This window comes from Alligator mississippiensis, chromosome 4, assembly GCF_030867095.1.
Source record: "Alligator mississippiensis isolate rAllMis1 chromosome 4, rAllMis1, whole genome shotgun sequence".
Classification (NCBI taxonomy): Eukaryota; Metazoa; Chordata; order Crocodylia; family Alligatoridae; genus Alligator; species Alligator mississippiensis.
Genome location: NC_081827.1, coordinates 140,412,630 through 140,427,980, shown reverse-complemented (window position 1 = coordinate 140,427,980; position 15,351 = coordinate 140,412,630). Strand labels below are relative to the sequence as shown.

The following is a 15,351-nucleotide window of genomic DNA, read 5'->3' as shown; positions in this document are numbered from 1 at the left end:
TGGGTTTTTTTCAGAAGTGCCAAGAACTCATAAATTTCACTCGGAGTTTGGGTGCTTTGGACATTTGTAAAATAAGTCTAAGTATTCTACGTGGTGGACACAAGGGGTAGGTCTACATCAGCAGTGTCAAATTCACCCCACATACTAGGTAGACTACAGGCCAGGGGGCTCCTTGCAAGTCAGATGTGAAGGGCAAGTGGCAGCTGTGACAGGGCCCTGGGGCTGCAGCTTTGGGGCCAGCAGCAGTAGTAGAGGTGGTGGAGCAGCAGCAGTAGTGGCAGAAGTGCCCACAGGCCAAGCAGCCGCATGCTGCAGCAGAGCCAGCGCAAGAAATGATGGCAGCAGGGCAAGTGGCCATGTACCAAGCTACTATGGGGAAAGCAGGGCTGTGTCAGCACAGCCCTTGCTCGCTCATGGACTGTTTCTGGCCCACGGGCCATACTTTTGATGAGCCCGGTCTGCACTGTGCTGCCACCATGCTAGTCACATCACTGAGGAAATAAAGCCCTATTGACTAACTTCAACTCTGCATGCCTTGGTCCTAGAAACAAGATGGCAAGGATGGCCTGGGAACACCTCCAAGACCCCACTCAGGACCTTGGCTTCCAGCACACTAAAGAAGAGTAAGTGGGGGCACAACACAAGCATCCTCATAGCTGCCTATCTAGGGTTGATGCACACCAGGGAAGAATGGCTGTGTGGAGTTTAGTTCCTTGGTTGTACAGTTGAGTGCTCTGCCACAACAGCAGACATACCCAAAATAAGTGCCACTGGAAACTTCTGACCTGAAACGACTTTCCTTTGCTGTCTGTCTGTTTTTCACTCAGTAAGACAAGCAACAATAAAACTGCTTAAAAAGTAAAGGAAAAACATAATTGTAAAACCACAAAAATTGATAGAGGTATTTCAGTGCAGACGTGGGACTGAAGTCACTTTTTTTGGTTAATTCATTAGATTTTAAAACTCACATGTCACGTTAAATGAGATTGGTGGCACCCTGACACAAATGGTTCCTTCATGTTTGTGATTTGCTGCTCTCCCTTCTCCCCCAGTCCCACCACACAAAACTGTAGGTGGGATTTTACACATTCTTCTAATTGCTTTCACACTGCATTATGTTGCTCCATGAATTGCATTCGTTTAAGCCACAATGAATGCCATTAAAAGAACAATCCCTCCAAAAGATAGCTTTAAGATGATAGAAAGTTTCATCATGAAAATAATAAAAATGTTTTCCTTTGCATTTTAAAGTACAGAAATATAGTGACTATTTTCTTTATCTCATGTAGAAGGGATATGCTTTGGTGTTCTAGATTTACAGACTTTCAGCGTTTTTTTCTTTCTGTTCCCCAATCAAATTAGGAATACTATAGTTCTGTCTTTCTGGTGGTAACCTTTCTGAAGCAGATAGATCTGTCCTTTCATTGTGTTACATTAACCAAACACCAAACATTTGGATGCAGTATAAATAATGAATAATAGACTTTACTTGCTACACTGACTCAACTAAGCCTTCGCCCAGCTAATTCAAAAGTTGGTACCTGACTGAGATTTTAGACAAAGCATGCCTGCTTCTAGACCCGCTTACCCAAAATTCATACTGGCGCAACTCTGTGGCATTATTGGAGTTGTTTTGGCCAACATAAATAAAAGAAAGTCAGCTTGCAAACATTGTATATATTTCCTTTTGCCTACCAATTTCTTGGGAAAAACAAGTCTCACTGTTGCAATGTTGCCTTATTGTAGGTAGAGAGTCCTCTACATTAAGGATCTGGTCATAACATTTTTTTTCATTGATTTCGATGGAAGCAAGATTAGAAAGCTTAAATTCCTGTAATTGTTATGTCTGGTAATTAGAAGAGAAAAGAACATAATAAAAGGTAGTCTTTAAGTATTATTTTCTGTGAAACAGGAAATCTTGAGAGTAAGGATACCATGTAAGATTCTATTAAGAAAAAGAAACAAAGAAAACCTCTGCCATTTTTCAAAAGTAAGGCTCTCTTCCTGCAAAACTATTATAGGGAACTGTACCTTTAACAAGTTCTGGCATGAGTCAGATGGACCTCTTTGTAACACAATTAATTCCATGTCATACAGTAATGATTAGTAAGGGCCTTTGTACACACCACAAAATAGGTCTTTAAAGCAGTTTAAATGCCCTATAGCACCGCTTCAATGGCGTTGTTGTTTGCACACTCAGCAGTGTATTCCACTTTAATGGCGTTGCTGTTTGCATGCTCAGCAATGTATTCCACTTTAAATGACTTTGTTGCATAGCAAGATGCAATACCTCTGAGTTGTTTTAGTTTGGTACTTAACAATGTGCAAGAGTGCATGGAGAGCTGGAAGCTGACGTGCTTGGGGCTTGGCGAGCTTCCAGCACCCCGTGCACCATCCCTGCTGCCTTCTCCCACCGCCAGCACACCCAGCTGCCCTCATGCCACCTTGCCGCTCTGCCCCAGGGGCAAGCCAGCTGTTCCTGGGCAGTTCCAGCTGGTGGGAAGGCAGTGGGGACAATGCAGGGGTGCTGGAGCTTATCTGCCTCTGCTTATCTGTGGTGGGGAGTGCAGGGCGGGGCAAGCTGCCACCAGGTCATGCACTGCCTTAAGCTGCAAGGGACCCCAGTGCTTTCCTCTGTGGCAGCGGGGCCCCCCAGGTGCCACCCACCCTCTGGCACCCGGCCCAGGCAGTCCCAGGGGGGTGCCGCAGCTGCCGAGGGAAGCACCAGGCCCTGTACAGCTCAGGGGGTCACATGACCCAGCGGCAGCCCATGCAGGCAGGCAGGCTCCACTGAAGGAAAAAAAAAAAAAAAAGCAGTGAGGAGCCTGATCTTTTTTTTTTTCCTTTTTTTCTCCCTGGAGGCTGCCTGTCTGCCTAAGCTGCATGGGGGCCTGGTGCTTCCCTCTGCGACTGCAGGGAGGGCGATGCTTCCTTCTGTGGCTGTGGCACCCCCTGGGACCGCCCAACCTTGGTGCCAACAGGCAGGTGCCACCTGGGAGGCACCACTGCCACCACAGAGGGAAGCTCCAGGCCCCCACACAGCTCAGGGACCTCTCAGCCCACCAGCAGCTCACCCCCTCCTCCCCACCTCTGGAGAGGCAGGTAAGGATTGGGCCCCCACCCTTATGTACACACCATGAGGTTTCAATTCGATTTAATTCTCCCTAAATTGAAACGGTGGAAACAGTGGATTTTTAAAAATCCACCATTTCAGTTTAGGGATAACTAAACCAAATAAAACCCCTATATTGTATACTAGCACCCTAAGGGGTCAGACACTGAATGAAGTCCCTTCTCTCAGATCCCTTGGTTCCAGGAGTATAACAAAGCTTGAAAAAAAGAAAGAAAGAAAAAGAAAAACCGTGATTGTAATAATAGAAGATAAAACACCCCGCTAAACTTGTGGCCCTCTAGAAAAATGGCCTATGATTGCCAGAACCATTGCTGAGAAGGAGAACCTGAAGTATCACCGCAAGATAGACAGAACAGCATAATCTCAGCGTCTCTCATCAGTTTAAAAAGAAGGTCTCAGTACTGCATGGGGATGAATTAAAAAGGCACCAGGATGGCAATTCCTAAAACTTGAAAGATGGACTAAACAGTTAAAGAACTAAACTGAACACTGATGTAAATTGATGTAATTTCACAAAGTCCAGGGAATTATTCCTGCTTGCTTAAAGCTGAGTTTCATCTGAGAATTACAGTGCAGATTTTATTTGTGCTCTGAATTCAGCTGAGGCACAACCTTGTTCTAATTGTGCACCTCCACATGGTTCTCACTGCAACAGGAATCAGACCTTTGTGAGCCAGGTGCAAGGCAGGAACATCATCATCAATGTCTAACCCCTTGTAGATCCTTTGAACCCTGACTTCCAAGGTTCAACTTTTCTTTTGTACCTTGTCTCCTCTACTTCCCTTTGTCCTCTCCCAGTTCTGCATTTCCCAGTGTCTCCCATCTTCTGTGTATCTGTTTTTCGAAGAATAAGCTCTAAAAGGGCAGAAACGATCAATTTTTTGCATATTGTACTAAGTAGAGCATATTTTCTATGCTCTTGCAAGGGTCCACATACATTTAAATAGAAATTACCTAGATTTAGTATTTAATGGATCAAACAGCTTTCACAAAATGAACTTTCTCGGGACAGAAATATCAGTTGTTACTTGGCTCTATCATCTAAACCAGGGGTATCAAACTCATTTGGCTCCACAGTTTCCTGCAGGCCAGATCCATACTGTGGGGCTTTCAGACAGCCAGATGACCCACAAAAGATGGAAGCAGGGTTAATCCCCGTGGGAGCCGCTGTTTTATCACAGTGCTGGAACCCGTGAAGTTAATGCCGCTACTGCTCCCCGCTGCTTTTCCCTTGCTACTAATTTTAGTTGCCAGAGGTGACTAAAAACCCCAATTTCAGTGGGAGGTAAAAGGAGGGTGGGAAATGACCAACATCAACTCCCTGGGTTCCAGCAACTCCAGCAGGTGCACAAACTAACACTGCTGCAGGGGCTCCAGCCACTACAATGATGAGCCCCGGGGGCAGAATCCAACTCAGGGAGGTGGGTGGTCCAGCCCATGAGAAGCCCCGTGGGTCTTATATTTGACACCCCTGGTCTACAGTGTAGATTTCTACACTATAAACAAAACTGAATCAAGGGATCCGGCTAGATACAGTTTTCCCTGACTCCATTCATAATGCATCAGTTGTGGATGGGTATTAGCTAGCTTTGGTAACCCAGCCTAAAATTTTACTATGCATGAACCTACTAACATAGTTGCAGACTAAAATTAAGTGCAATTTGGTTCCATCCACACTGCAAACAGTAAGTAATGCATGGCCAAGGTATTGCATTGTGGACTTGCCTTAAGATGTATGCTTTATTTAAACATTTCTTGTATAATTATTGTACAATTGTACAAGTTTTAGGTTCAATTTTCCTTTGTCACCAAAATCTATTGGGAGGAGGGATACTATATTTTTCTTTAGTTTTTTGGTTTTTGTCTATCACTTTCATTCAAAAAAAAAAATCAGTCCATATTTAGAAGTTAAAATGCATTATCCTTCTGAAGTTAAGAGCCTCCTCCAATAACAAAATTTAATAAATATTCAAGAAAACAGTCATTAAGGCAAATGAAACCGTAAGACAACAAAAATTTAGCTTCAGCATCTAATTTCATGCACTTATGGGAACACGGGACATAAGACAAAGCGATTCCCTGAGTCCTACAGTAAAGTTCCTGCCACTGCAAGAAACCAGATCAAAAAGACCTTTTCGAAACCTTATCAAGCTCCATATTTTTTACCTCTAGAGCAGTGGTTTTCAACCTTTTTTCATTTATGGACCCCTAAAAATTTTTGAATGGACGTTTGGACCCCTTTGAATTGTAAGTGTGGGCATTCACATACTTTTGACTGATCACAGTCATCTTTCACAGACCCCTTGGAAAATAGCCTTCGGACTCCCAGCTTCAAACCACAGGTTGAATACCACTGCCCTAAAGTCATCAAACAGGCACCCCAAGCACTAGGTCGCTGAGATCATCACACCAGAACTGTGGTTAACGTGGATCAAAATAATCAAAGGAGCTCCCTTGTTTTGGTAGCTGCCATCAGGGGTCTTGGTTCTATGAGATGATGCAGTGTTGCACCTTCTTGTGTTGCAAGCAAGAGGAAAAAATAAGAGATGAGGAAAGCAATGTATTTGGAAGACACATGTCTCCAGAGGTTGGGGGGGGGAAGAGAGAGAAAGGAAGTCACGGCCATCCACCATCGGGAAAGCATCCAGGCAATAGCATAGGAGTGGTCCAGGGAGGATGATGTATACGTGGAGCTAGCATTTGCCTGTTGCCTTCCATCCTGATTTCATCCATGATATGCAGCTTGGAGAATCTGTACCAAAGCAAAAGCAAGGACAGCTGAGGGCCCAGGTGGACCCTTCTTGAGAGTATGTGCAGTTTCCTGTAGTTTAGAGTGATTTAAAGGCATGTTGGTCAAGCTGGTGATACTATAGTGCTAATAAATGAGACGGGGAGCCCTGCAAACCAGGTTCCAGTTTCTCCTGCTCTGGGACAGCAACAAAAGCATGCCCACTGTTTTCTACAGGAGAAAGGAAGCAGTGCCCTCCCACTCACTCCTTATTATAACCCTTGCACTCAGACAACAGGGGATCTCTTGTTTTATCACATCACCTTGTATCCAGATCAGCTTGCAGGATTCCATTTTCTACTGTGCTTTATACAAAGTGCCTGCAAGGCAAGATCTAGCACACGGGTGGGCAAAATGTGGCCCGGGGCCCAGATGCAGCCCGCCAGACCATTCTATCCGGCCCATGGGGCCCCTAAAAAAATTAGAAAATGAATATTAATCTGCCCTGAGCTGCCTGTCATGCGGCCCTTGATGGCTTGCCAAAACTCAGTAAGTGGCCCTGTGCCCAAAATAATTGCCTGCCCCGATCTAGCACCAACCAAAGTCAATGCAAGGCTCCTACACCTTTTTGCCTTTGGATCAGGCTAAGATTGTTCCATCTTCCAATGAATCGTACAAACAAATTAAATTAGGAGCTCTCTCTATACAAACTCTGTTTGGATCCCTGTCCTGTGGGGGAAGAGAGGGTGACAAAGACTCCAGATCTGTTTGGGTGGGTGGGGGCAGGAGAAGGGGGAGAAGTCACTGAACCAAAGCTATTGTTTCCCCTAACAGCTGACTAATCACATCCAAAAGGGGCTGAGAGCTGGGGGAGATTTGCATTCCTGAAGTGGAGGCTAGGGAACAAAGAAAGCTGTTTTTTTGTGGTTGAAAAGATCAAAATTCTTCACCAGGCACTCGCTCTTGCTGGACTTCTATTAATAGGACAATGCTTATTCTTGACAGTAAATAAATTAAACCAACGTTTCTCAAATGTCATGAGCTCCCAAATTCACACAATGGAGAAGCTGATTCCATTGGTCCACAAGGCAACTGTATCTCTTGCAAAGCAGTAATATTTGATGTGATTTATAGAAAACCTCCCATAAAATCCACTTGCTAAAATGGGGTCTCTGGCCTCACCTGCAAAGTTTTCCAAAATATTCAAACCAGTTTTCATGCATAAAGTTTCATGGGCCACAGTTACAGAACTGTTCAGGCAAAAGGGGCTTGTCCACACTGCAGCTCCAACTGGCTTTATACCAGGACTGTATTTACTAGAGAACTGCCTCAATGGAGTTCTCCACAATCACTGCAAGTCAAAACCCTGGGGGTCCTATGAGCCATAAATAAAGCAGTTGCAAGCCCAAGTAACTATCCAGAGACCTATATGCTGACCTAGGAGGGAACATACATGGGGTTCAGACTTTGAAGAGCCAGAGAGGGTTACTCCTAAACACCACTAACAACCTATTTTTTCCAGTCAATCCTCCAGATTCTGAAAACCGAGTCTCAGCAGGTTTGGGTCTGTATAAATAGCCTTGAAAGCTTTTGTAAACCTAAAAGGGCTAAAGTCCAAGTGTCAGATATATTGTTAAGCAACTGCATTGAAATCAGGGAATTTATTTTGGACTCACACCAAAGAGAATCTAGTCCTCAATGGGTTAAACCTGATTTCCCCAATAACAATCCCCAGCTGTAATGTTGTGTGCACAGTAAAAGCATTCTTAAAACTGTTCGGTTCCTACAGCTGGTGAAGATTTACGTGCGTTTACTGGGCCGGTAATGGAAACAGAGCGCATGTTCATGTTTAAAAGCAGAAGAAAACAAACTGATGGAGCTCAAGGGCCAGATAGCAGGCTGAGCTTCAGGAATGTTTGCAACTCCTTAAAGCTGGGAAACTAAAGGCCTCCCCTGCTAAGGGGATTCACTGAGGAACATGGAGCCATTGCATCCTCTATGTAGTCACGTGTTACACAACAGCTGTAGGAAAAAGGTGCATCTCAAACTTCCCTGTTCTTAGGCATAGGTGGCTGAAAGCAGGGGATAACAAGGCTTGGACCCCCAAACTAATTTTGCAGAGGCCAGCAAGCAGCAGCAGCTCCACAGCACCGCTGTCCCACAGTGCCCAGTGCCACTTGGCGCTACCGCCATGCTCTGCCACTGCAGCACTGCACCCAACGTCCTCACTGTGCGCTCCTCAACCGCCACATACAGCACCAGCACGCACTGGCCCTGCAACAGCCCTCAACCCCCCAAATAATATTTTCTTCCGCCACTACCATGCTTAGGTAACCCCCTGTGGCTGTTCTGGAAGCTGAGCTCTGTTGACAGCTGGGGCAGCTTAGAGCAGTCTTCAGAGCTCTATTTCATATTGGGGCACTTTGGCTGCAAGCCAAGGATCGAGGCCGAGCACAAGCAGTACCTCTGTACACAGCCCCCCTGTGCTGTGCTACATCAAGAGCCTCTTTGGTGAATTTCACCAACTTTGGCTCCCATGAATCTAGCCCTCAAAAGACTAGTTGAGAAACTTTAAGCAAGAGAGAAAGATGAAGATGACATTCACTAACCAGGGAATAAACTGTCCTGTTGGGTTTCTCTCTTAAGGTCAAATAAAAAACAAGAGTCCTGTATTGGCAGAACAACTTGGCAGCCTTTATCCGCCCCACACAGTTGTGAAGTAGGAAAATAGTACTATCCCCACTTGTTCAAAGGGGAATTAAGCCACAGGAGGAGGGACAACATTTTCGGCAGGCATGCCACAAGATAAGCGCTGCTCCCTCCTTGAGGGCTGCTCCAATTCTCTTTTTCTACCCAATCTGCAGATCTGCTTTCTGCTCCCTGCTCCATCTGCCACATGCCACACAGAGCCGCCTCACATGAACTCTGTGTGTCCCCAGAGGCTGGGGGAGGGCACGGAGAGCTCTCTCAGGCGGCGGTGCTGTTGGCGGTGGGAGCATGGTGGTGGCAAGTGGTGAGCTCCTGCAGGGAGCCTCAGCACTATCAGCAGCAGGGGAGGGGTGTGGCGAGTGCCCACCAGTGGTCAGCAGATGCCGCCAGCAGTGATTAGAGACCACCCACAGACACTGCCAGAGTGGGGGTGGGGTGCTGAGTGGCAAATGCCCGCAGGCACCGCCATAAGTGTTGGTGTCACCTTTTTCCAGGGGGTGCACCGCCATGCTCAGGGGATGCACATGCACCTGTGTGTACACCCTACGCATCACCAATGGCTGCCTGTGTCACTTGTGGCATGGATTCCACAGGCTGGCCATGCCTGCACTAAAGGGATGTCCACATTATTTGTGTCTTCAGTATAGCATAGACCAGAGGATGTCAAAATCACCCCATCCTCTGGATTGGATCCAGGCCAGGGGCCAAATGCAGATTTGGCAGTGATAGGACATCAAGTCGCAGTGTGGCAAGCAGCAGCATGGCAAACAGCAATCTGTTGGCACAGCCTTCACTAACCCCTATCAACAATAGCCGTGCTCCCATAGCCCCAAAGTCAATGGGGGGCCCCACCTGCTGCTCACCCTGCCCACAAATTCCCTGACTCACCAGGAAGAAGGCTCTGTGGCTCAGAGTCTGCCCATGGCCTGTAAGTTTGACACCTTGGATGTAGACAAACACAAGCTAGCTTTAAACTGGCTAGCTTCAGTATGGGTAACAGTGTAGCCACAACTGCATCACAGGGCAAGCTAACTGCCTGAGTGTTCAGCCAGCTTCTCAAGTAGGCATTGCAGCCTATACTGTACTCCGACTTAGTACCACTAGAGTACAGCACCTACTAATACTCAGCCAACTTATAGATTCATAGATTCATAAATTCATAGATGTTAGGGTCGGAAGGGACCTCAATAGATCATCGAGTCCAACCCCCTGCATAAGCAGGAAAGAGTGCTGGGTCTAGATGACCCCAGCTAGATACTCATCTAACCTCCTCTTGAAGACCCCCAGGGTAGGGGAGAGCACCACCTCCCTTGGGAGCCCGTTCCAGACCTTGGCCACTCGAACTGTGAAGAAGTTCTTCTTAATGTCCAATCTAAATCTGCTCTCTGCTAGCTTGTGGCCATTGTTTCTTGTAACCCCCGGGGGCGCCTTGGTGAATAAATACTCATCAATTCCCTTCTGTGCCCCCGTGATGAACTTATAGGCAGCCACAAGGTCGCCTCTCAACCTTCTCTTGCGGAGGCTGAAAAGGTCCAGTTTCTCTAGTCTCTCCTCGTAGGGCTTGGTCTGCAGGCCCTTGACCATACGAGTTGCCCTTCTCTGGACCCTCTCCAGGTTATCCGCATCCTTCTTGAAGTGTGGCGCCCAGAATTGCACGCAGTACTCCAACTGCGGTCTGACCAGTGCCCGATAGAGGGGAAGTATCACCTCCTTGGACCTATTCGTCATGCATCTGCTGATGCATGATAAAGTGCCATTGGCTTTTTTGATGGCTTCGTCACACTGCCGACTCATGTTCATCTTGGAGTCCACTAGGACTCCAAGATCCCTTTCCACCTCTGTGCCACCCAGCAGGTCATTCCCTAGGCTGTAGGTGTGCTGGGCATTTTTCCTCCCTTGGTGCAGCACTTTGCATTTCTCCTTGTTGAACTGCATCCTGTTGTTTTCTGCCCACTTGTCCAACCTGTCCAGGTCTGCCTGCAGCTGTTCCCTGCCCTCTGGTGTGTCCACATCTCCCCATAGCTTTGTGTCATCTGCAAACTTGGACAGAGTACATTTCACTCCCTCGTCCAAGTCACTGATGAAGACTTGTTTTAAGTAGACTGGGTTTGTTTACACTACAGTGCAGTCTCAGTGATCTTGCGATCACGCAGAAAAGTGCTTGTTGGTGTTATGTATTGAACCACTGAACCATCTTTAACAAGGCCCCTGAAAGATGTTATAGTTACTAGTATGGGACTGAACTTAAGCCTCCACCAGCAATGGTTCTGTGGTCCTGTTTTGGGTGTATACAGAAGTAGCTTTTTCCCCATTTAAAGTGCTTTATTGCTGTGACAACAGAAGTGCATGGTTTTACAGCACTTTAAAAATGAATAGAATGCTTTAAATTAACCGTTGTTAAATGAAGTATTAAACTTAAAGTGCTGTATTTTACAGCACTTCAGCAATCTACAACGTTTTAAATAAATTCTGTATACTGGTCAAATTTTTGATCAGTGGAAAAGCTCTAGGGGTCTGTGGAGCTCCCACTGCCTCCAGGCCTGGAAAGTGCAGGGAGGTTCAGAGGCTGCCACCTGTCCTCTCCAAACCTGCACATCTGTCATGTTTAAAAGCACTGCAACTTCATAGTGCTATAAAAATGCTCTAAAATTACAGTGCTGTAAAACATGCACAAAGCATCTCTGTATACACCCATGCTGGTTTTGAGGCTTACTTCAGCCTCTGAAAGCCTGAATATACATGGTGCAAACCACTTGAAATAGCTCAATCTTTTGTTGTGGTACCAACCTTGTCTGCCATATCAGAGGAGATGTTGCAAGTATTGCTTGGAGCAGGCACTCTCCTGCATTGCTCATCTTCACTGTCCAAAGCCCAGGAGTTTGCAAAATCATAACTGTTTTTGACCAAGGTCCCTGTGAATACAAGAAAAGGAGAAGCAGTTGGGTATCTAGGAACTTGAGTAACACAAGACCAGCAACAACTTTGGAACTTGATATGAGTTAAGCCATGTTTGTAATCACTAAAAATCAAGAGCTAAGAAAATTCTCCTTCCAGACAAGACTCTGGAAAACTGCCCTGAGCTGGCAGGGCTGAACTCAGCACAAAGCCCTTCTACACCAGCCTCGCCTCATTCAAGGGATAGCCAGGTGAATGAGTGCTAAGACCAATGAAAGGAAACGCCCATCACTGCTCAACTCTAGTGTAAAATATCAGCCCTTTAACACCATTCTAGAAGTAGTTTGACGGTCAAAAGCTTCTGCTGAAGCCTGAGTTGACTCAGATTTTCCATTTTTTTATAATCCAAATAATAGAAATGTAAACAAAATGTTAGAAAATTGTAACCAAAATAATTAGATCATTCTCCTCTTAAAGTATAAATGTTCCTGGCAGCAAATGGCTTGTATTTTTCCCCCAGTTCAGCTACTTTCTTTTTATTTTAACCCATTATATCCCACCATTCTTTGCTGAGAGGGGGAATAATTGGGCCTAGGTCTCACTCACTACTGCTTTGCACTATTTGCAATCCATTTACACCTATGCCAAAATACCACCATTGTGAGGAGTTAGAATTAAACAGTCACTTTGTATTGGCATGTTTGTGCAAAGCTGTGAGGAGTTAATGCCCCACACCTCCTTGGACAAGGAAGCTGAATCCCCAATCTTTCCACTCTGATTAAGGAACTTATTTCTTGCTTTTGCTCATTTCTTCTTTGTCTATCTCCTGATCACACAGAAGGGTAACTTCACTTTACATCTCACATCCATCCTTCAAAGTGGTTATTTCCATACAGGTTTCTCATTTTTGCCAGAAAAAAAGTTATCGCATTTGATAGTATTCTAAAAACCACAACTCCTAGAGTCATGTGAAAACCCAAAAGAATATTGGTTTGGATTTAAAAGAAATCCAGTTTTTAAAAGAAAACATCTTTTTTGAGCCCTCATGGTTACACACAAAAGCTTAAAATGTGATAGTTTCATCCAGAATACATACAACATTAGCCCAAAAGTATTTGTTTGTTTGTTTATTACTGTTACAAAAATCCCTCTATTTTTAAGCTAATTTAAAAAAAAGTTTGAGTCCAGACTCATAAATCCTTGAGGCTGGCAATACAAAATTTTCTTCCCACACTAGGGACAGGGAACTACGGTACTCAGCTTTTTGTCTTGTTTGTACAGTACCTATCGCATGGATGCCTTGCTCCAGGACTGGGGCTGATACCACCAGTACAAACACCACACAATAAATGCATTATGTAAGAGAAACTCACCTATTGTGTATTTTCCAGAGTACTAGCCAGTCAAATTATTAGCAACCTATGGCAAGAGAGTCAGCAGAACAACTCAGCCTTCAAACAAGAGCACTACAGCTCTTCACATCCACACATACCCCTCTGCTGGCTTTGCTCTGAGCAACTCAGTACACACAATTCAGGCTATCACTAAAGATCTAGCATATTTTACTATTTATTATTCACATTGCTGTGGTGTCCAGAGATCCCAATTGAGATCTGTATTCTGCTGTGGTAAAAGCTTTACAAATATGCAAGAAGGTGCAGAGTACTCCCCCCTAAAAGACAAGCAAGGGACTGAAGGGGAAACAAAGTCACAAAAGCTAGAGCTAGCTGGCTGAGTTCATGAAGCCAGTCTCTCTTGCCTTCTAGGCCAGGAGTTGGCAGCCTAGGGGCTAGATCTCACAAGTGGACCCACTGGATCCAGGATGTGGGCACATGGTTTCAGCTGCAGGCACTCTCCCCAAGCCACCCTGGACAGAAGCAGCAGCCAGGTCCTATCACCTCAGTTCCTGTCACTCAGGGTGGCTCATTTCTGCCTGCTGCTGGAAATGGTTCCCTACCCTTCTTGTAAGCCAGTGCCTAGGCACCAGACCACTCTGCTTCCTAAAGGATTGTAACCGGTGCAGCAAGACATGAAAAACGTGATATAAAGATCCTGTCCATCTCCAATGTTAACAGCATTAACGTAATACAATCAATATATTAGGGGAAAAAAACTTCAGGGAAACCAAATGCAGGCAGAGGATAATTAGTTTAAGCACCGCAACCTTAAGTCTCTCTCCCTCAGTATCACAGCTAACCTCAAGTCAAGCAATCACCATTGAGTCTATACAAGGTGTCCTTTCCAGCCTTCCACATCTCATTGACTGAACATTCATTATAGAACCGCCTTCCTAAAGAAAATCCCATTCTCCACTTTACAACTGTTTTGCTAACTAAATGCATCCCCTTGTATACGGAAGTGAGGATCGTTACCCCCACAATGCATTTCCTTATTCAAAGAAACAAGGCGAACCCCCAAACCTCAGTAAGTGGATAAGCACACTCCGATAAATAATCGGGGAGAAGGGATGAAAAATGCAAAAAATATACATCATTTGTACATAAGGCATTTAGACATGTGATGCTTTCTAAAAACCATACAAGGTCAGTGAGAAGTCAGTCCCATGTTATAAAGTCATTGTATGGCTACTGTGGTACACTTACAAATCAAGGGTTATAACTATTTGAGCTCATTTAAGGAGATGACTTTTCAAGAGGATTCACTAAGCCATCTTCTGTACATGCCACTATTAACAAGCTAAGTAATTCTCAAATACTTCACATATTTTATAGAATTACACAAAACAAAGAGAAGAGGAGAGAGGGAGAGAGGGGGAGAATTATCTCTGGTATGTACTGAATGTCAAAGCTTAGATAAGAAAAGAATTCTAGTTACTTGTGTTAAACATCTAAAATGCAGTAACTTAAGCTACATTTTCCTCCAGGGTATTGATAAGTGAGGGTAGAATAGGAGGGGCACCACCAGGGAAAAAATAAAATATAAAATATAAAGACAATGTAAAATTAAAACACAGCCAAGAAAAGCATGGATGTCTCTAAGCACACAGGTAAAACTATTAACAGAATAGATGTTAGGGTTGGAAGGGACCTCAATAGATCATCGAGTCCGACCCCCTGCACAGGCAGGAAAGAGTGCTGGGTCTAGATGACCCCAGCTAGATGCCTATCTAACCTCCTCTTGAAGACCCCCAGGGTAGGGGAGAGCACCACCTCCCTTGGGAGCCCGTTCCAGACCTTGGCCACTCGAACTGTGAAGAAGTTCTTCCTAATGTCCAGTCTAAATCTGCTCTCTGCTAGCTTGTGGCCATTATTTCTTGTAACCCCCGGGGGCGCCTTAGTAAATAAAACCTCACCAATTCCCTTCTGTGCCCCCGTGATGAACTTATAGGCAACCACAAGGTCACCTCTCAACCTTCTCTTGCGGAAGCTGAAGAGGTCCATAGTTACATTTCCTGCTCAAACCATACATCCACATGTAAAAATGCAGCTATCTGCTTCACTTAGAAGATAATTCCTTTTACTTTTTGGTGGTATATTACTGAATTCTGTTTAGAAAGGTCTTTGGGTTAAGCTGATGTGACAGCCCCCTGTAAAACTAATTTCAACCATTCCTGAATCTTGATCAATTATTTTCTAAAATGCAACAGTTTCTAACACCACTACTCTTCCATCCTGGGATGCAGTCTCCTCACCATTGGCAAACTCCTGGCATTTTTTCTTCCTCTAAATAGCCAAGATTCTGGGAGAACAATTTTCAGTTGTAAATCAAATGAGCATATCAGAATCCCATAACCAATGCCCTTTGTACTACCTGGGTAGGATTTTCTAAATAATTCATGTTGGTCTAGCTTTGGGCTGAAGAAAATGGTAACGCTTCCACTGATTTCAACATAAGCAAAGTCAAATCAACAGAGCACTTTAAAATG

General features: G+C 44.9%; 1 protein-coding gene across 3 annotated transcripts in view; it reads right to left on the bottom strand.

Annotated features, from left to right (window-relative positions):
• The window catches only part of VWF (von Willebrand factor), a 203,144-nt gene that overhangs the window by 175,982 nt on the left and 11,811 nt on the right, over nt 1-15,351 (bottom strand). For all 3 annotated transcript variants that reach the window (XM_006266925.4, XM_014606374.3, XM_019482200.2), the window contains exon 6: nt 11,358-11,482. In XM_006266925.4, coding sequence (XP_006266987.3) covers nt 11,358-11,482 — 125 coding nt within the window. The remainder of the gene's footprint in view (nt 1-11,357; nt 11,483-15,351) is intronic.